At 41.9% G+C, this 21180-nt stretch overlaps 2 protein-coding genes across 2 annotated transcripts in view; one reads left to right on the top strand and one right to left on the bottom strand.

The window, feature by feature from the left end:
- Nucleotides 1-339: 339 nt before the first annotated feature.
- nkiras2 (NFKB inhibitor interacting Ras-like 2) lies at nucleotides 340-7768 on the bottom strand. The gene is made up of 5 exons (XM_015974658.3): nucleotides 7677-7768; nucleotides 6564-6686; nucleotides 4191-4432; nucleotides 3589-3832; nucleotides 340-3493 (listed from the first exon to the last, which is right to left on the bottom strand). The coding sequence occupies exons 2-4, from the start codon at nucleotides 6655-6657 to the stop codon at nucleotides 3590-3592; spliced, it is 579 nt and encodes a 192-aa protein (XP_015830144.2). The 5' UTR covers nucleotides 6658-6686; nucleotides 7677-7768; the 3' UTR covers nucleotides 340-3493; nucleotide 3589.
- Nucleotides 7737-21180, top strand: part of dnajc7 (DnaJ (Hsp40) homolog, subfamily C, member 7) — a 25994-nt gene continuing 12550 nt past the window's right edge. The window contains exons 1-7 of the mRNA XM_015974657.3: nucleotides 7737-7875; nucleotides 10440-10528; nucleotides 10631-10755; nucleotides 11956-12069; nucleotides 12184-12258; nucleotides 12367-12485; nucleotides 12635-12788. Coding sequence (XP_015830143.1) covers nucleotides 7799-7875; nucleotides 10440-10528; nucleotides 10631-10755; nucleotides 11956-12069; nucleotides 12184-12258; nucleotides 12367-12485; nucleotides 12635-12788 — 753 coding nt within the window. The 5' untranslated portion in view covers nucleotides 7737-7798. The remainder of the gene's footprint in view (nucleotides 7876-10439; nucleotides 10529-10630; nucleotides 10756-11955; nucleotides 12070-12183; nucleotides 12259-12366; nucleotides 12486-12634; nucleotides 12789-21180) is intronic.

The following is a 21180-nucleotide window of genomic DNA, read 5'->3' as shown; positions in this document are numbered from 1 at the left end:
CATAACACTAAATCTAAAGTTAAATTGGAAATGTAAACAAACCTGCATCAGGATCTGAAACAGAAAAGGCGGATGTCCATCTCCAGATGGGGTACACCTGGTTAAGTTTATCTCCGTGTCCAATAGCAAGTTATTCATCCTCACACCTGAAGTCCAGTAAGTCACCTAACACGTGTGTAAATGCGGAACCACTAAGAGATCTGCTGGGAATCAAACCCAGGACCATTTTTGTGAGATGATGCAAAATAACTATTTAATTACCAGTTTGACCCACAGAAAGAATTCAGTGAGGGTTTTTTTTTTGGGGGGGGGGGGGGGGGGGGCACTGAAAGACACACATTAGATGGACAGTCAGGCACAATAAAGGCTTTAATTTGTTTACAAACAATTTTAAAATCAACATTTTTTTCATGGTACACAAAAGCTTAAAATTAACTAACAAAGCTGCGTAAAATATAGAGTCAACAAACAAGTACGTCTTTAAGATTTTAAATATTCCACTTAGAATGAAACGAAAACCCAAATCTGCTCAGATGTGAAATCTTGATGAAGAATTTTCCTCTTCCTCCTGTTTTTCTGCTCATCAGCAGTGACTAATGGATGCTCTTGTTTTGTGCCCATGACTTTGTTGTGAACAGCCATGAAAAGCAACACCCGAGCTTGCAGAAACATCTCCTCCATACCGACAGCTCCATGTGGTGGGAATGTCCATCGATAGGCTACACATAACACGCCTGACCAATAAGCAATACGAACGCGTGCACACACACACACACACACACACACACACACACGCACAAGAGACTGAACATCAACAAAACTCCTTCAGTCACGGTTCCCTTCACAATAAGATAAATCTGAACCATCTAATTCAGTTTGTGCTCATTTTTAGTGTCGCCTTATATAAAACTCAAGCCAGTGTACAAATGTGCAAGATTCCGTTTTCCTTCTTCCCTTTTCTGTGAGCAAAAACTGTGAACTTTGTGACAGGAAAACGAAATGAAGAAGCTGATTGTAGGTGTGAGGCACACAGTTCACGGTCCACTTCAGAGAAAGCTGCTTATGTTGTAAATAAAACAGTGTAACCACATTTATAACAGGAAGCAGCGTTCCATTCCTTCCCTGGTGTAACAAACATTTAGTGTGATGATTAAGGATGTATTCAAGAAAATCATAAAATACAGACTTCTATGAAAACGGACTGTAATTGGGTATAAATATTCACACGATCGTTGGGCCTTTCTCTCAGGAAAACCTCTCCAAATGATCAAAATAAAGCAGAGAGGAGATTCAGAGTTAATTTACGTTAAGGAAACTCTGTGTTGTCAGTTCTGGATCAACTGGTTTCTACAAGTTCAGTCAAATGTGAGTATTGTCACCATCGCTGAGGCACCAGTGGAGAATAGCTTTAAAACACACATTACCCTGCTGTAGCAGGAAGTCCTATGAATAATACGATTGTGCGTGTTGTCCTCTGCACTTTGTTCACTACTGAATGACTTTAGGTGTTTGTGAAACACTTAAGGTTATTGTGGTAGGTCAGCCTGAAGCTGATTAAATGTTAACTGTAGTAACGTATTGGTGGAAAGGTGATAAATTAGAGGGTGGATTGTGAGAGAAATGTAAAAATATCCTTTTAAAAGTAGCAACAGGAAGCAAACCTCACAGCGTGCCCCCCGCCTACCCATTATTGACCCTTTGCACCGATGTCACCTAATCACGTGGGTCCACCATGGTGGACGGCAAAAGCATGTAAACAGTGAGCGACACGATGAAAAGTAGAGCCTGAAACTGTTTTTGCGATCAAAACAAGAACAAAACTCCTCCAGCATTCCTTCCACTAGTTCATGCCCAGTTCAGTTATCAGAAGAAGTAGCGCATCTAGCGGGGGCTCATAGAGAGCGGTATGCTAACTAGCTTACCAACGTTAGCTTACTTCTCTCTGCAGCTGTTCACCGATGTAAACATGTTGCTGACTTTGCCTAAATTCACCCCTCTGGATTTATAACTTTGTTATAAACAGCGTTTCACTTCACACCAAAGCTGATTGTTAAAAAGTCCGGATCCCTACCAGCTTCTGTTGCTGGTGGTGTTACCGGGTCCAGCTGCTGCTCTCACACCGGAATGAGAAGATCTCTGAACGCCGACGCTCATATAAATAAATAACGTCATTTTAACACACGTGATCATACATCGGAGCTTTGATATTGTTAATAATTGTCTCGCTTTACTCTACAGTGGACGGAGCGCAGCCTCCGTGGTGAAATATCCATCCATCAGGATTATCAATAACTTGTATAAACACATCACATGTATCCCTGTCCTCGTCTTCCTCGTGAAATAAATGAACGTTAATCTTACCCGGTAAAAACATGTTTGCTGCTAATCTGAGGCCTGCTAGTCCGCTTGATTGATGCTGCAGTTCATCTCCGTCCTCAGTCTCCATCAAAGTTATTAAAAATAAAAAACGAGTTGAGTTTACGTCCTTGTCTGTTAGTGCAGCCGACCACGCAGCAAGCTAAAACCATTTTACTGTCAAATCAGCTCAATAAAAGCCATAAAAGGCTACAAACTGGCTTGTTTTGATGACCTTCACTGGAGTTTCTACGGGTGTAAACGGTCTTTTTGCCGTCCATCATGGCGAAGGGGGCGGCCACATGAGTGGCGTGACGTCACGTGCAAAGGGTCAGTACTAGTAACAGAGGGCTCTGGGTGTGCTTTGACTGGTTATACACGATTTCTGGGATCAGTCAGAAGGTTGGTCCTCAGTCCTGCAGCAGCATCTACAGCAGAACTCAGATCTGCCTTAAATCCTTCATCATAAATCTTCAGCACACATGCAAAACACAATAAATCATCTGAGGCAACAGCCTAAATGACTAGGGATCAAGAGGAGGTATTTACAGTTTGTGTTCAACATGTGGAGAAACAGAATACAGCTGGGATTTAAACATACGGACTTCCCCCTGTGAGGCAGCAGTGCTACCATCTACTCCATCATGCAGCACATTTCTTCCTCTACAAGTCCCAAAAGTCCAAAGTAAAAATGTTCTTTCTCTTCATCTGTTTTTGAGTGACCCTGATCCTAATTTCACCAACTTATTTATTATTCATTCATTCATACATATTGGAGTCACTGGTTTGTAAACCACAATAATATGAATAAGAACATTTAAAATGCAGATTTTAAAAATGGTTTAGCTGTGGTCAGCCAACAGAAAGTGTGTTATTTTGGATGTCTGGCTGGAGAAGGTTACTGATATGAATGAGTGAATCAACTGAAAGATCATCTAGGAATAAGAAAACTTCCAATAATCCTTTCCCAACTGAATTCTTCTTTCATTTTCATTGAATTGCTTAAAAATAGAAAATCAGATTGGAGGGGTCTGGTAGAAACTCGGGCTGTCCTAAAGAAAGCCTGCCAGCGAGCTGCTTTAGTTCACAGGAGTCTGTTACCATGGAGATGGACGTAGAGATCCAATTAGAGCTCATTCTGGAACAGAAAACACAGAGTTCCTCTAAACTCAAAGGTTTTATGTGGCCTGCTTCCTGAAAGGAGAACTCCTGCTCCTGTTACTTCAGTGTTACCTTAGCTGTCTAGAGAAACACTTCCCTTGTTCTTGTTGCGGCTGAGAGGGAAGGTGGACTTGCTCTGTGGCTGGGTCATTTTACTGGCCAGGTGGACGAAGGGTTCGATGAGCAAGTGTCGATCCACCACCGACACCTCCCACAGACGCACCTTCTCGTTCTTCGCCCAGTTCTGAGCGTAGTTCGAATCGATCCTCCTCTCATCCTGCTTGTCCAGCTTGTTGCCCAAAACGATGATGGTCACCTGTCGGTCAGGATCACAGAGTTAGCGCCACACCTGTAACAGCTGCAGGATTATTCACATCGAGGACCACAGTGTGCTTCACCACATATGTTGCTGTGACCAATGGGTGGATGTAAGTGCAAATAAATTATGTATGAATCTCATCTGAATAATCATCATCTGCTGCTCTGTTTAAACACCAACAACTAATAGCAGACTGAAAGCACCCAGTTTGTGTTGCATGAATCTGTAAAAGCCTCTGAGAGTGTGCTGATGTTACCTGACCTCAAAAACAACAAACTAATAAGATTTTTATTGTTATGATGAATAACACGTAATATTTTAATAAAACCTCACATAGGCACTCAGCGGTTCTCACCTCCTTCTTGTCTCTGTGACGATCGATATCTTTCTTCAGAGCCTCCATTCGCTTAAAGGATTCTTTGCTGTCTATGCTGTAGACGAGTACAAATCCATCAGCAAACGTGTAGTAGTGTCGAGGAAACTCCATCCCATCCCGGAGGCCTCGGGTGTCGTAGAAGCGGACCTGCTCTCGGGTGCCCCGGTCCGTCTCTATGGAGCCTATGTAAATGTCCTCCAGGGTCTCCATGGGCTCTGAACCTGTAACAGTTTAGACACAATTCAGGAATATTTGGTTGAACATGATGTTTAGGGATACTTTGCAACTCCTTCCTATTTTTAAATCATTTTCTTGATTTCTCAGTATTTGCTAAAATGACCCTTAAATGATAGATGACCCGCACTTGTATAGCGCCTCTCAGAGTAAGGACTCCGAGGCGCTTTACACTACAGTGCATCATTCATCCATTCACACACACATTCACACACTGATGAGCTACGATGTAGCCACAGCTGCCCTGGGGCGCACTGACAGAGGCGAGGCTGCCGAGCACAGGCGCCACCGGTCCCTCCGACCACCACCGTGGGGCAACGTGGGTTAAGTGTCTTGCCCAAGGACACAACAGCAGAATTCTCTGTCCGGAGCCGGGATCGAACCTGCAACCTTTCGATTAGTGGACAACCCACTCAACTGGTTGAGCTACTTGACAGAGTTGATGAAAGGCCACCCAGCCCCATTGCCCCTGTGGCCAGAATATTCCACTTGCAACTTCAGACTGGTGGGCTGCTCTGTTGGGAGGAAAAAAAATTTAGCTGACATACCTGGCGCTGCAGTCTGCTTCCAGCATGTTACCTGCATGTTTTAGATCATGAACACAGCTGATTTGTTTAATTTAGTGATGAATCACTCTTGTTGACACTAATGAAGGCTGGGGAGACGTTTCAGCTGTTAGATTAAGGTGTTACAAAGACGAAGGCACAGCAAAAAGATAGACTTTGGTTTTGGTTCTACAAACGGACACTAAGGGGTGCTAAAAGCAAGCCAAAACTGCCTTGCTCGCTTTTAGCACCCCTTTAGTGTCTGTTATTATCTGTGGTAAAAGTACAAGTGAAACATATCTCCTTGCTGTGTGTTTGTCTTTTAACACCTTAATCAAGTATATGATTCCAGTATTTCATTTTTAATTCGTTTTTTTAAAGTAAATATCGTTTTCGCATCTTTGATTACATTATCTAGCTTATTCCATATTTTAACTCCATATATAGACACAGCGCTCCTTTATAATTAGTCTACGCTTAGGTATTGTAAATAATTCATGTCCTTTTAGTTCATATTTACTCTGTCTTTTTATAAATCAAGTAAATTTTTAGGAAGGGGTTTTTTTTTTGCATTATTCATAAATTTAGAAATATTGTAGTCCACTAGGTCATAGAATTTTAATTTAATTTTTGTCGCTTTTTGTCAGACTCCGAACCAGGGAATGGCTGCAGGCAGTGAAACGTAAGGCAAAAAACTTCAGAGCAACCAGTGACTTTTCCCCCTAGCCAATCAGCGGCCAGAATCACGATGATGGCCTGACTCAGCCTTGCCAGGTACCTTGCCAGGTACCTCAACAGAGCAGGGACTAAAAATAGGGGAGATAGTAGAGTGAAATACCGAACCGTGCCCTTGGAAACAGTTTTGGGGCTGAGCTGCATCGGTCCGAGTTAATCCGAGTAGTGCTCCTGGAAAACCACTTTTAGTGTCTACAGAAGCGATTCACTATTAAACTAAACAAATCAGCTGTGTTCATGGTCTAAAACAAGCAGGAAACGTGCTGGAACCAGATTGCAGAGCCAGGCATGTAAACTCAAAATTTTTCTAGGGTCTGTGGCACTCAGAAGTTGTAAATGCAGTATTCTGGCCACAGGGGGCGGTGTGTGTTCATCCAACTTGGCAAGTATGATACACAACTCCATTTCCTGCTGCTTCTCCTGCTCTGGTAAAAAAAAAAAAAAAAAAACACCCCAGTGCATGCTGGTCCAACTCTAGTCCATACGTTTCTAGAAAATAAAACACCTCTGTTCTTCCTGGCTGGTTCTCACAGGCAAAACAAGCAAAAATAAAAATATCCTTAACCAACAACTAAACCTTATAAATAACCATCAATTGTAAGTAACCCAAGTAGCTCCAACATTTGTGTCAAGCTTTATTACATTATTTCACAGACAGAGACAGCCTGCCATACTGAATATTTTTCCTCTTTTCAACCAGTCTGTATCAATGAGTGCTATTTTCTGAGCTGTAGTCTGTTGCAGAAGCATATTATTGTATGAAATGACGCAGAAACAGCTTTTTCTCAGACAATTTTGATCATCTTTGTTCAGTTTTTACAGAAGCCTGGTGACATACCTGCAACATGATTGGCATAGAGCAGCTGTTCCAGTACAGCTGTTTTACCAACTCCAGCCTGACCACACACAACTACTTTACAGCTTTTTCCCATGATGACGTCCTAGTCCCTAGTAGGAAAATCTGTTGAAGGAATAAAACAAACAGATTAAACCCTGCTGAGCCAGTTAACATTAAAACTGTAGAGAAAAGAGTAAATGTCATAAATGACATGAATAAATTTATTATCAGTCGCAGTGTGATTTTAATTTATTTTATAAACATTATAAGTATTAACAGCATCAGTGTCATGCAGTGATCTGGCATCTGTGAACAACGGAGTTGTAAAAACTCTTTCCCATGTCTGAAGACCGTAAACACTAAGGCGGTTTTGTCAGAATGTTGATTAAAGAACAATTAGTGTTTATTTTCAATACCTTTGCTCAATGATAATTGTTTCATAACATGAATAAAGCAAAGAGGTCAGATATTGTTTTCAATTGGGACACTTCCTGAATAATTTTGACCTCCTCCTTATTGGAGGCTCCAAACGACGTTTCTGCAGAAGTGCTGATATATTAGCCATAGAGGTGTTCCTGTTTGTTTTCTTTTATTTCAACAGCAAGTCTTTTAATGAGTGTAAAAATACATAAAAATTAAATAAAAATAAAAAAGCAAGTGAAAATGAACAGCAGACTGACAGGATCCAGCATTCCCCAAATGCAACATAGTCGACCCAAATCAAACATAAAATGCTTCCAAGGTGTAACGAACAAAACCAGACACAGCTGAGTCACAAAATGAGAAAAACATCCTGCTAGCTCTCTGCCTTTCCATCTCCTAGCCTTTCCATTGCGTTGGCTAAATAAAACTCTTTTGTTTTTATTAACTATTAATGTCAAAATTGAGTAAATAATTTTAGAATGAACATAGTTGCTTTTCTTTGTGGGCTTTTAGCCTAGCATTAGCTTTCATAAGATACGCAACTACAATGTCACCGTGTACGCAATGGACGTAAGCCAAACCTGACAACACTTAGTACATGTCGTCAAACATACACTGACTAGCTTCGTTCTTGGCAAAAGTTAATGGTTTGTAGTATTATTTAACATTACTGACAGACTGCTTTCTTACCTAGCGGGCTAGTTCCTGTTTACAGTGTACGTAATGACGTTTTCTTGCAAAACTGTGACTTCCTGTTTACAGCGTACGTAACACCGCAGTATGAAACCCCGCCCATTCTCATTGACGGTAAAATGGCGACAGACAGCTGTGATTCTTCGAACGCGGAGCCTGACATGGAGCTGCTCATCACTGACGAGGATATAGAAAGGTTTGAAAATGGCAATGCCTTGTTGTCAATGGTTATCGGATACACAAATAACTTGTTAGTCCAACGTGTGTTTTAACTGCCTTGTCATCGGAGTTTTCTTGTCGCACTTAAATGCTAACTAGCGCTATTGCTAACTGTAAGCTAACGTTCGATAGCCTTGTTCCCCTTCTCTAACTTCTCTGCCGGATTTAAACGAGGATCTGAATTTGTTTTTAGTTTCATAGCATTAGCGTTGTTTGGGCCTTTGCACCACTGCCGTATTTTCTGATTTTGTAGAATGACACTGTTCTCTGACTGTGTGGTCGTGATGTTAAGCTTTAAGCCATCCAAATAAAGTCATGGCAGTTGCACGGAGCATGGTGTCATATGTTCCTGGCTCTGCTCGCCTTGCCTGCTTCACAAAATAGCTACGGGTTGGCTGCTGTTTAGACTCTTTCTATGTTTAGCTAACGCAGACCGGAAAATTCTGGAATGCATCATAGGCACTGTCCCTTATAATCACAGATGTTCTGCATTGGTTAGGAGTATTTCAGCAAGCCTCTAGTTACCATCCAGATGTATCAAAGCAAGTTTATTGCAAAGAAGATATTCTAGTCAATTTTAGGTTTCAGAGGGTGAGTCATTAAAGCATAACTGGTGTATTGTATAGGAGCTAATCTAAAGTTTAAAGTCTAGTGGTTGTTGAAAAATATTTAGTTTAGTATTTCAGGACAGTCAAATCAGTGGCGTCCAAACTTTGAGAAATGGGCAAAAATAAACAAGTTAGAAGTACTGGGAGGAGTTTATTTATTTTTTTAATGTAAAAAATGTTCTGTTATGTCTTTATTTGCATCCCCTCAACAAATCATAAAACACAATGTTTTATCAAAGAGGAATTAACATTTTTGTTAATTTTAGTGTAGTGAAGATCAGAAAATTTGTGTATTTTTGAGCCATCTAAAACATCTCGTATAACATGGAGTCAAACTCCCTGAATCTGATAAGTTGATTGCTTTAGCAGAATCTAGATTGCCTCTGCTTTAGTAGTGTTCACTGTATTTCAGTGGTTCTCAATCCTGGTCCTGGGCGGCCGGTATCCAGCATGTTTTTGTTGTTTCTTTGCTCCAACACACTTGATTCAGTGGTCAAATCACCTGTGTAGCAGGTCATCAAGCTCTGCAGAAGCCTTTTAATTACCTGCTGTTTGAAATGAGGTGTGTTTAAAGAGGGTTAAACCTAAAGCTCCTCCAGGACCAGGATTGAGACCCGCTGCTGAATTTGATCAAGTTTTCTAAAAGATGCTGACAAGTCTGCCATTTAGTTGGTCAGTGAGGGTTTGGTTCTAGTTACCATTAGATCAGTATAAAAGCCAAACAATGTGGTTAAAGACAAATGTTTTGAACTATTCTTAACCTATTCCATTTTATAATGATTTAATTCATCCGTGTTCTTGCTAGGTCTCACATTAGTAAAAGCATCGAGATTAACACAAAGTGTGTCTTCATCAACAACCTGGTCTACAAGGACAACATTACGCCATTCACAAACTGCAGTAGAGGTGTGGTTAGGAACTAATCAACACTCTTGCTTAAGAGTGTAAAAATGGAGTTTTAAACAACTCTTGTTTGTGGTTTTAGATCAGTTAAACATTTTCTGTAGAGATCTGCAAACGTTATGGGTAAATTGTTGGCTGTAAAATTGGCTTGACTCTTAAACTTAGAAGTCATGCTACTTATTAAGTGTTTTGCAAAAACAATATATTGTGTTGTTCCATACAAAAAAATTTCAAAAACTATGGAACTCTTTCAGTTTATTTATCATATTTGTTGCAAATTAGCTAAATAAGTTCCTCTGCTATAGATGAATCCATTAAAAGCAAGTTGCTCATAGTACCAGTCATTTTATATTTCATTTCAGGGTTTCTTCCAATTCTCTTTCTCAGGTTATTGGGTGGTAATATGTAGAGCTGGGCAATAAATCGAAAATGTATCGTTATCGAAATGTCTCACTCTTATCGAGAATTATTCCCATGTCAATAAATTTGATAATAAACAATGAAAAGATGTGTGTAGGTTGGCAACAACCTACACAAAGTCACGTGACCCCACAACATTTGGTCTGTAACCTGAAGGGAGATGGTGAGGACACAGATGACTCAAATGTTGGAGCTGTGGGCAAGGGCAGCAGGTAGTGGACAGCAGAAGCTGGTGACAGCGAGCAAATCCAAAATGTTGTTAAAGGGAACAGTCAACTGTTGCTGTACTGGCAGTTATCATCCAGTTATGGTCATCAAGGCAAACTGCTCAATACATTTAGGCCATGTCACCCAGCCCTTCTCCAAACTAAATGGCACAAATGCTTCAAGAAAATTTCAAGTTTCGGAATAAAATCAGGAACTATCAGCCTCACTGTGAACAAGTGGTTTAGGGAGCTGAATGGATGGCTTTACAGCCTTTAACCCCAATGGAAATACATGGCATGTGCTTTGAGATGACTACTCGTTGACCTAATTCTTGGCAAAAAATCATTACTGACCTGATCTCATTTTGCTCTGATTTTTCTGTTTCTCTGCCTTCTCTCCACAGGGAAGCGGAGGGCTTTAAAGAGCAAGGCAATGTCTTTTATATCCAGAAGGATTACACAGAGGCATTCAGTTATTACTCCAAGGCTATCGGTAAACATTTGTTTTATAAGATTCTTTCATCCATCGTCTATCGTTGGTGGGGTTTTCTACGTGAGAAACATGTACTCAAAAACAAAATCTTTTTTTTGTCAGATCTGTGTCCGAAGAATGCAAGTTACTATGGAAACCGGGCAGCCACACTAATGATGCTGTGTCGGTTCAGAGAGGCTTTAGAGGACTCCCAGCAAGCAGTACGACTAGATAACGCCTTTGTGAAGGTATGGTGTGCATAAGAAGTTACTGTCTGAGTTTTTGTTGAGTTCAAATGTGATTCTGCAGTGGGTATGGAGAGATGTGGATGGCTTCCTGACTGGCTTAGACTGGTGAGCTAATGGCTAGTTCAAGCATCCGACAAAAATGTTTTTCTGTCATCTTAAAGAGTTTGTGTAGCTTCACTTTCTAACCCTTTTGCACCACCTTCAGCTTTCATTTATTTCAGTGGGTATTTATGAGCATAAATGTTATGCTAAATCCCACCAATGTAAAAGATGTTTGATGCGTTCAGACTAAGGGATGCCGTTCCTTAAAATACATTTCATCTGTTGCCATCTTCTCCAGAGTTGAATCAATGGAGAAAAAGTAGTTTTTAATCAGCCCAGACACTCACCTAATCTGTGGGTATTCTGTTAGCTTTAGCTTAGCATAAATGAGTTAATGGTAACAGCTAGCCTTTGGTGTGAACCTCAATAATCATACTGACTGCAAATAAAAATAATACCACAAAGGATTTGCAGCTGATTTAGACTTGGGACTACATTACAACAAAGTACCCCTGTAGGCCTTACTAAGGTAGTGCTAATGTTGTATTTACTCTAAATCCTTGGGGGCTATTATGAATTACTATAATTGTGACAGTAGATATCCACAATGACAATAACCGGTGAGTTTTGTGGTCAGTGTGCCATGTCCTTGCACCTTGCAGCAGTGGCTTATAGTAGTGCTTGGATGTAGTGTAATCCCAAGTCTAAATCAGTTCCTGTACAGTGATCCCTCGTTTATCGCGGTAGATGCGTTCCAGACCTGGCCGCGATAGGTGAAAATAGGTGAATGCATATTGTGCCTTGGCGCAACAGAGGGAGGTGTCATGATTACGTGGAGAGTCACTGCCGAGCTCCGGCAGGAAAACCTATTGATGATGAGAGTAAACATGGGCCATAAGTTCTGCTTTTGTAAACAGAACCAGCTGAGATGATAAACTGGAGCGATGCAGATCTCCAGGAGCGTCTCTTCATTAGAGCTTGGTGTCAGATCACCAGAGACTGTTCAGGAACTGTGGAGGACCTAAACTCTTTAACGTGAGGCTATTCAGGAAGTGATCTACAACAGTGCAGATGGTCATTATGTAGAATTTATGCAGGAATACAATTCTAAATGTCTGAAATATCCTTTAAGATGGCAGACGTGCATCTCTCCTACAGGGACATTTGCGAGAGGGCAAGTGCCACCTGTGTCTTGGTAATGCTATGGCTGCCAGCCGCTGTTTCCAGAGAGTTCTGGAGTTGGAGCCGGATAACAGTCAGTCCCAGCAGGAGGTGAGTGAGCCTCTGATTTGTAGAGCTGATTAGGTTATCCTCTGTTGTAGAAGCCGTCAGTGTTGCTGAAAGGCCTCGTGGGTAAATGCCAGATTTTTGCTGATCCGTTTGCAGCTAAAGAACGCAGAATCCATCCTGGAGTACGAGAGGATGGCAGAGATCGGGTTTGAAAAGAGAGACTTCAGAATGGTGAACTACTCTTTTAGCCTTTAAGCAAATTCATTTGACTTGTGTTGTAGAGTCTGAGAATGAAACATGAGACAGCCCAAACACAAGAACGCTGTGGTTTGTTCTCAGGTTGTCTTTTGTATGGACCGTGCCTTGGAGTGTGCATCAGCTTGTCACAAGTTTAAGATCCTGAAGGCCGAGTGTTTAGCCCTGCTGGGACGATACCCAGAGGCACAGTCTGTAGCCAGGTAGGAGTGCGTTATCGAAACCTGATGTAAGAGAAATGAAAAGCACTTAAGAAATGTGTACTTCAGAGGTTTTTGGATTTAATCTCCATCAGATTTAAATTAAATACAGATCGAAAATCACAGAACTTCATGTGTTTGCCTCAATTCAGTGACATCCTGCGAATGGACCCCACTAATGCAGACGCTCTGTATGTTCGCGGTCTCTGTCTGTACTACGAGGACTGTATAGAGAAGGCAGTCCAGTTCTTTGTCCAGGCCCTGCGAATGGCTCCGGACCACGACAAGGCCCGGCTCGCCTGCAGAGTGAGTTGATGAGAATTAGGTAGTGGTCCAACTGTTGAATGATTTATTTATTTGATAAATGTCTGTTTTATATTGAATAGTAGGGTTATGACTCAACAACCCGCAGGGTGATGATTCGATCCAGAATCGAGTCTCAATTCAAATCGATTTACAGTGTGTGTGTGTGTGTGTGTGTGTGTGTGTGTGTGTGTGTGTGTGTGTGTGTGTGTGTGTGTGTGTGTGTGTGTGTGTGTGTGTGTGTGTGTGTGTGTGTGTGTGTGTGTGTGTGTGTGTGTGTGTGTGTGTGTGTGTGGCTTTAACATGTATTCACATAAACCAGTAACATTATCATTGAACACGAAGACTAACGGTAGCTAATTATGGCTAGTTTATACTTCTCCGTCAGCAAGTTTGTGCGTGCGCACACACACACACACATGTATTGACAGATGTTTTTTTACTTCTCTGTTGGTGCGTCAATGTTGAGCAATTTTCTGCAAGGACAGCACTTTTCTGGGGTATCCTGCCATCATTGCAGTCATGTTTCTAGTGTGTTTACAATGTGATGTTGTTAGGTAATTTGATTTTATCCCATATTACCTTAAAGGACGACACACCCTTTGATAGAGAGAGAGAGAGTAAATTGATTATTTGTAATGTCCATGTGTGTGGCTCAACCAGCCCCCACTCTGCTTCAGCCTCAAAGCTTTATCCTCACCTGCTCTGTATACCTGCATTCTGCAATTATCTGGTAGATAATACTTAACCTCCATAACCCTGGAACCTGAAATAAACACACATGACAACAAGGAAGACATTTTACCCTGAGTCTCCAAATGCATGGAGAGTAAAGCCGGGCATACACTGTGCGACTTTTTCACTTTTTTGAGCCGATTTTCCAGTCGTGCGAGAATCCACGACATCGGGGCGAGTTTTGCGCCGAGCGGTCGTGTAGTGTACAGGGGGTTACGAGAGGCGATTAACACCACGTGACCAGCCGCCGATCAGCAGTCGTGAGGTCGCAGGGATTTCTGGTGTGTTTAATATTTCGCTCGTCCCTCGTGAGGGTATCGCACTGTTGAAGCGGCGCTGCGAGCAGCTGCGACCCAAAAAGTATCAGAACCGCTCACGGCGCATGCGCGCGCAATCCTGCATCAACACCGGCCGGTCGCTCGCTATTTCCCTAATAACACGCTGTTCGTTTTTGTTTCTACACGTTTTTTTACTCGCAAAGATTGTCAAGAAAGCGTGTTTGTCGTGTTCATGCCAAATTAAACTGATCACAAAACACAGATTCACTTTCTTTATTTCGTTTCCTCATCCAACCCCCATAAATCCCTGTGTGTCCTCCTGCAGCACTCCCGAAGGACAACAGGCAAGACAAAAAAGTCTGACGTGTTGAGTAAAAACGGCTATTTTTAGCACATTTTTAGGGCCGACGTGTTGCTACCAGACGTACAGTGTGAGCAGTCAGGTCGCATGCGAGAACTGGGTCGTGCAGTGTGAGCACACGACTCGTGAGATCTGCTCTGCGAGGAAGTCGTACAGTTTGAGCTGAAGCTGAACGCTGCGAGTGAAAAAGTCTCACAGTGTACGCCCGGCTTTAACGCAGAGAAACCTCCTCCGAGGCTTCCCCCACGTCACTCCCGTGTGATCCTAGTTCTTCAGGGGCTTTATTCACCAAATGGATGGGGGAGAAGGCGGACCTTCTCAAATTACAGAGGTACAGAGTTCTCTCAATTAACATCTTTGCTCAACCTTTTTATGAACAGCCAACACAGAGATTATCTTTTAGGTCTCAAAAAGGTACATTTATAAAAATACCCAACATTCCCTCCTGATGTGACTTTTTGAGCAATAAAAGATTAAACAAATAAAACAACATTAACATGAAATTAGGACACCTAACCTGGAATTTGAAATGACCAATTAATCAATCGGATTTTAGTTCAACATTAAACCAGACATCAAACCCAATTTTATCCTGTATTTCTAGCTTCATTAATTTATCCCCCTGAATGCTACCTTTGAGCAATGATTATCCTGTCAACAAAACCCAGAGCAAGAGTTAAAACCTGGAATTAGGAATGAATAATCTAGACACCAAAACCTACATAATAACCTTGAGTTCCTAGCTTTATTAAAGTAACCCATATCATTTGTCATCAAACATGTGGATCTTCTGCTCCACATCCGTCGTTACCTCCTGTGCTGCAATCGATCGCTTGTAGGACTGAACAGGTGTCACAGGTTTTGAGTTTTCTGTGACTGGCTGACCTGTTCTGGTTCCCTCCTGAAGTTGGTGTTTGACCTCTGCACCTCATCTCCAGTTCAGGTGTGATATCTCGGTCACACTGTGCTCTCAGCTTTGCGTCGTCCCGCTGACGTGTCGACGCAGGTCACTTCCTGAGAGCGCTGACTGGCCCACAGCGGGTTTTGTGGTTTTACATCAGCTCACAGGTTGGTACCGGTTTCAGCTAACTGATCCACTTGGTTTGTGGTTTAACATTAGCTCAGCCGGTGACGGTGGTTTGTGTCACTGTCGCGTGCCCGTCCCATTTACCGGTTCCTTTAAAACTCAGTTCCGTTAGAACTTATGAGACGGTGCATCCATCAGGGTTCGAGGGGATGTCGGCGAGTATTATAGTACTAGATCCTGGTTTGGACCATCTAATTAGAATCTTGTCTTTTATTTTAAAGGTGAAATGACTTGCACGAATAGCCAGCCCCAGAGTACTACACTTCTTTTAAACTCGTTACCTTTTGGTTAAGATACTAGAGAGAAGTCTGGAGGCAAGCCAAGCCTCTCAGCAATTGTTTGGGTTACCCGGAATTAATTGCGCCTCTAACAGCTTATGTGGGAGGTTGGTAACTATAAAATGATTTATGCTAGTTGATCAGGCTAACATAAGTTTATCAATTTATTTATTAATCCAACCTTCCAGCTGATTAAAGACTTTTTCAACCTGCAATCAGAGCCAAAATAACCTCGAATATTCTGCTTTTATCGCCCTTAAGACAACTCGTTACTCGCAAGGAGGGGGAAGTTAAAACTTCCCTTATCTTAAGGTTTCTTTATATTATTCTATTATAAACTGTAAAGTAAGTCCCGATAATTCAGAGACCGATCATCGACATGCTTACCTCTGTGCAATTTATGGCCAGGGCTCCAAACGTGAAGCTTTAGAGAAAACCTGAAAGAATCAGGATTATGTTTCTTTTTCAAAAAAGGTTTATTACAAAATCAAAATACAAAAATGGGTAAAGTAAAAAACAACTGCTATCCCCCACGGAGGAATTAGTTCAAAATGATTAAATAAGAGTTAGTTTACACTAGCTCCTGTCTTCTCAGAATCTCCCCAAGAACTGAACCTCTCTTTTCTTCCAAGAGTCCTCTGTCATCCCCCATCCAGGTTTGGACGGGGGATGACCCCTCCAAATCTGCTCTGTCTCTTCTTGTCCTCTGCCCCAGCTGCTGTCGAATCTCCGAATCTTTTTCTGCTGTTCAGAGCTGTTCTTATATACCCTTCCTGGACCAGCTTAAGGTCATGGGGTCATTTACCAGATACACACTTTGTAGCTCAACACAAAACATTTGGTGTCATTTTCACTACATGCAGCATTCTTCTTAACACAGGTCATTACATCATCTTTTGCAGCATTCTTCAGTTTCTCTCCAATGTTCCCGAGAAGGCTTCTGGATCTGATGGGCTTGTCTTCACTCTGTTCTCCTCCAATCCCATCTTTCCAAGCCAGGGGTGGGGCAAAGAGGTTGGGTCAGTCTCCTGACCCTTGTGTGACCCTTGTTTCTGACCACAGTTTTTTGACCTGCAGCCCAGCTCCTGTCGGCTGGCTGATTTTGCTCGCACAAGCCAGTCCAGTGTGGCTCACCTTTTGACCCCGTACTTGCCACTGTCTTTGGCATGTGGGACTCGCAACATCACTTCCGTCTTAGACTGCAAGTCAGCAGTTTAGCCATGTCTTTCGTGCTTCCTCCATCTTGGATTGTAGGCTCCACTTCCTTCTGAGCACACCTTCAAGTCACAAACGCTGCAAAGACCCACAGCAGGATGCCACAGACACAGACCAATTTGCATTCAGTTAGATATGCGTTCAACTTCCACAGCTGCTTGCCCAAAGGAACTCAGATCCTCTGAAGTCTTTTTCTGAGTCTGCCATTCCTGCATTCAGAGAGTATCAGGACATGACATAGCAAACCATCTTGTGTTGCAATCACAATACCTTCCTGGTTGTTGAGGGTCAATGGGGCACAAAGCGTCTTGTGTCCAATCTGTGTCCTCTGATGTTTTCTGCAGGAACCAATGCAGCCAGCCACTGATCTTTATCACCTGTTAATCGAGTTGCACATCACATCACAGCAGGACATAAATCAAGGAGTCTCCCAACCTGTCTTTGCATAGGGAACAATTTGCATTTAGGAAAACAGTGTACCCAAAAGTTGTGCTGCCTAATTGTTTAAATTAATAAACATTGATGTCTGGTTTAGCATGAAACTAGTCAGATATGGTCTGTCCTAAATTTTCACAAATGAAATAAAACACATACACATTCTTTAACACTAGCTTGTCTAAAAAAGGAGTTTATCAGAGATTCTATCACACTAAGGCGGAGTTAACACACTCACGTCACAGAGGCTTCAAAGGGTTTTTCACAAAAGGGTGCCACAAGAGACTTCCAGTCTAGCTTGATTTAGCTGCTTAGGCTCACACATTTGCATTCAGGCAAAAGGCATTCTAATTTAAATGAACTAGCCCGTCTCCACCTTGTAAGGTAATCAAAACTTTATCAGTTACACCACCCCCTCCTGTGGAGGTAGGTGTCTCACACATTTACAGGATCTAAGTTAATCAAAAGGAAGTCACTCAGATTTATTAAACCTTATAACCCAAACAGAAAAGAAATGATGGTAATAGCTCAAATGTTGAAATAGTTACAAAACAGCCTTACTGTTGAGTAAAATAAAATACTACGATTAGCATTTATGGTCTGCAGGGGCTGAGTTGATGTTTACATTTCAAACAAGATTTGCATAGAAATAGCATACAGGAAAAATCTAGCACTGTGTTGATTCAATCATGCTATTAAATTAAATCTATCAATGGTCGATAAGACACATTTAACGGCAAGTTTTTACGGTTCATAAAAAATCTAAACACCCTCCTGTGTCCAGACTTATGGCAGAAACACCAAGTTTAACATGATTTAGTCATATGATAAAATGCTGAGATAAAAAACTGTTACTGCATAGTGTAGAATTCTATTTACCTAAGATCATAACCCACTAAAGCAAAACTGCATAATCTAAACAATAATACCGAACATGGTAACACTAGCTTACATCTATCAGATTCTCATAAAATCAGAATGTTCAAATTAAACCACTTACACCAGGCTGAAATATTTAGTCTGGGGCTGTTTAAACTATCTATATAGAACTGTCTAAAGTTTACATTCCAGTAAAGGAACAGCCTACCACGTGTGAAATAGAGACCATCTTGAGTCAAAGTTGTATTTTTAATCTTAGTTCATGAGCAAAAGGTATCTTCGGATCCAGAGAAGCTGCTACACAGCTAATCTAAAGAGTCTGTCATTTTAAAATGGCATAAGCTAGTTATAAGGTTATGTGCCTCTTAAAACACAAAATCATGAATTTTCCCTTCTAATTCTGTAATTTGGGGTCAGTCAAATCCATCAATAAAAGATTAGGGGAACTACTTGGGTCTAACTACATGATCTTTTAGAAAGAGTATTTATTTATTTTAATAAAATAATAAAAGGCCTGTAGACCAGAATATCTAATTTAATTTGAGGCAATCGCGTGAATCATCTCCATCATATTTGGGCAACCATTCAGCCTGTGAAGCCTCACTCACAAACTTTTGCTCATTTCTAATTAGAATTTTGAAAAATAAACCTTCTCACTTCCTCAAACATTTCTTTAAATGTTCTATTTGCTTTCTCTGTTTCTTCAACCATTTCTTTAATTCTGTCTTTTCTCCATCTGTCTGCTTTTTTCATTAACCTTCTCTGCTAACCTCTCATTTCTTCCTAACCAAACCATCAAACATTTAGTGGCCTGCAGCCTTATCAAAACCATCCCCCATAACACTTCGTTGTCTCTTCATACACCCCCTCAAACCTTCACCCCTCCTTTTCCTTTCTTCTATTTCTCCAGCATCTCTTAGGAAACACATACACACACACACACCTGAGCCTTCTGACCCACACTTACACATCACAGGATGTTAGTCTTATTCATACATGTACAGAATAAAGGACAAGACAACACAGAACAAAACAGAAACATAGAACATAGACTATCTAGAATCTGCAGGTTTCACACAGAACAAACTAGGCTCAAAGCCTCAGTCACACACATTATCATGCATTCGGACCTTCCATCCATTCAGAGTTCTCGGCACATTCACACACATTCAGGCTTCAGAAATTCGGCCCAAAACGTCTCTCTCTCTCTCTCTCTCTCTCTCTCTCTCTCTCTCTCTCTCTCTCTCTCTCTCTCTCTCTCACACACACACACACACACACACACACACACACACACACAGAGAAACGGACCTGCAGGCTTTCAGTCACACACATTATCATGCATTCGGACCTTCCATCCATTCAGAGTTCTCGGCACATTCACACACATTCAGGCTTCAGAAATTCGGCCCAAAACGTCTCTCTCTCTCTCTCTCTCTCTCTCTCTCACACACACACACACACACACACACACACACACACACACACACAGAGAAACGGACCTGCAGGCTTTCACTCACACACATTCAGAACATGGACTCAACCCCCCCAGATCAGACCAGATCCGGTTAGGCCCAAAAACCTTTACTCATACACAGACGGAGCAAAACTCTGTCAGAAATTAACATGCCAGTCCTCAGCGTCAACTTTCAACGATACACAACACGGAAACCGGCAAAATGGAACGCAGCCCATGACGCCAGAAAAATCACAACACACATAATATAGACCGGAAATTTAGACCGATTTGAGAACTTTAAGCCAAATAACGGTGATTAATTTTAGTGTACGCACCATAAAATATTTTAACAATTCCAGCAACAGTGAGCTTACATAGTGAGTCTGCACATTCAACTCTATTACAACCCACAGTCCGTCGTGGGGGGTCCATGTTCGCTGACATGGACAAATTACAACCTCCCTCGCGTTTACTCTGTTCCCTCAGAGACAAACAGAGTCCAGGACAAAGTCCAGCGACTCTCAGCCCAGTCCTCTGCTAGGGCACGAAACGTCTTTCGTGCGTGAATGGCAAAAAAAATCACTACCAGCGTAAAATCACTGTCGTCCAGTTATTAGGAAAAAGGTGCAATTTAATTTAGGTACTCACTCAGCGTGCTATTCAGCTGCCAGACTGCGAAGCGATCTCCCACCGGAACTCTGCTCTCCAGAGCTCACCAGAGCTGATCCACAGTCTCCCCTTACCAGAAACAGACTCAAAACAATTTTAGCCAAACGATTCCACACGTCTTTTTCCGGTCATCAACTTTCTCATACACTCAAGAGGTTCACACACACACACACACGGCCGCAACTGGCCAACCTCAATCAACTTAAACCACACTGCCAGTGGTTAAAGAAACAGACACAAATTACTGAATTAGCTTAATGAATTAATGAATTAACTTACTCTCCGTGGTACTTTCGTCCTGAGTTCGGGAAGGCGAGAGCTTGAATGGGAATCTGCCTGCAAGGCTAAAAAGCCGGCCGGTGAAACAATTTTAGTTCCCCGGGCTTTGGTAAGGTAAGTGGCGCCTGTACGGCTCCCCGAAGCCAGCTTCCCATCGACGGCTCTGCCGTGCCCGCATTCTTCACCACTTGTTAGGTAATTTGATTTTATCCCATATTACCTTAAAGGACGACACACCCTTTGATAGAGAGAGAGAGAGAGTAAATTGATTTGTAATGTCCATGTGTGTGGCTCAACCAGCCCCCACTCTGCTTCAGCCTCAAAGCTTTATCCTCACCTGCTCTGTATACCTGCATTCTGCAATTATCTGGTAGATAATACTTAACCTCCATAACCCTGGAACCTGAAATAAATACACATGACAACAAGGAAGACATTTTACCCTGAGTCTCCAAATGCATGGAGAGTTAACGCAGAGAAACCTCCTCCGAGGCTTCCCCCACGTCACTCCCGTGTGCTCCTAGTTCTTCAGGGGCTTTATTCACCAAATGGATGGGGGGAGAAGGCGGACCTTCTCAAATTACAGAGGTACAGAGTTCTCTCAATTAACATCTTTGCTCAACCTTTTTATGAACAGCCAGCACAGATTCATGATGTGTAATGGGCATCTTTTAGGTCTCAAAAAGGTACATTTAAAAATACCCAACAGATGTGTTTCAG

Source organism: Nothobranchius furzeri, chromosome 5, assembly GCF_043380555.1.
Source record: "Nothobranchius furzeri strain GRZ-AD chromosome 5, NfurGRZ-RIMD1, whole genome shotgun sequence".
NCBI classification, from domain to species: domain Eukaryota; kingdom Metazoa; phylum Chordata; class Actinopteri; order Cyprinodontiformes; family Nothobranchiidae; genus Nothobranchius; species Nothobranchius furzeri.
This window is presented reverse-complemented; position numbering and strand designations above follow the sequence as displayed.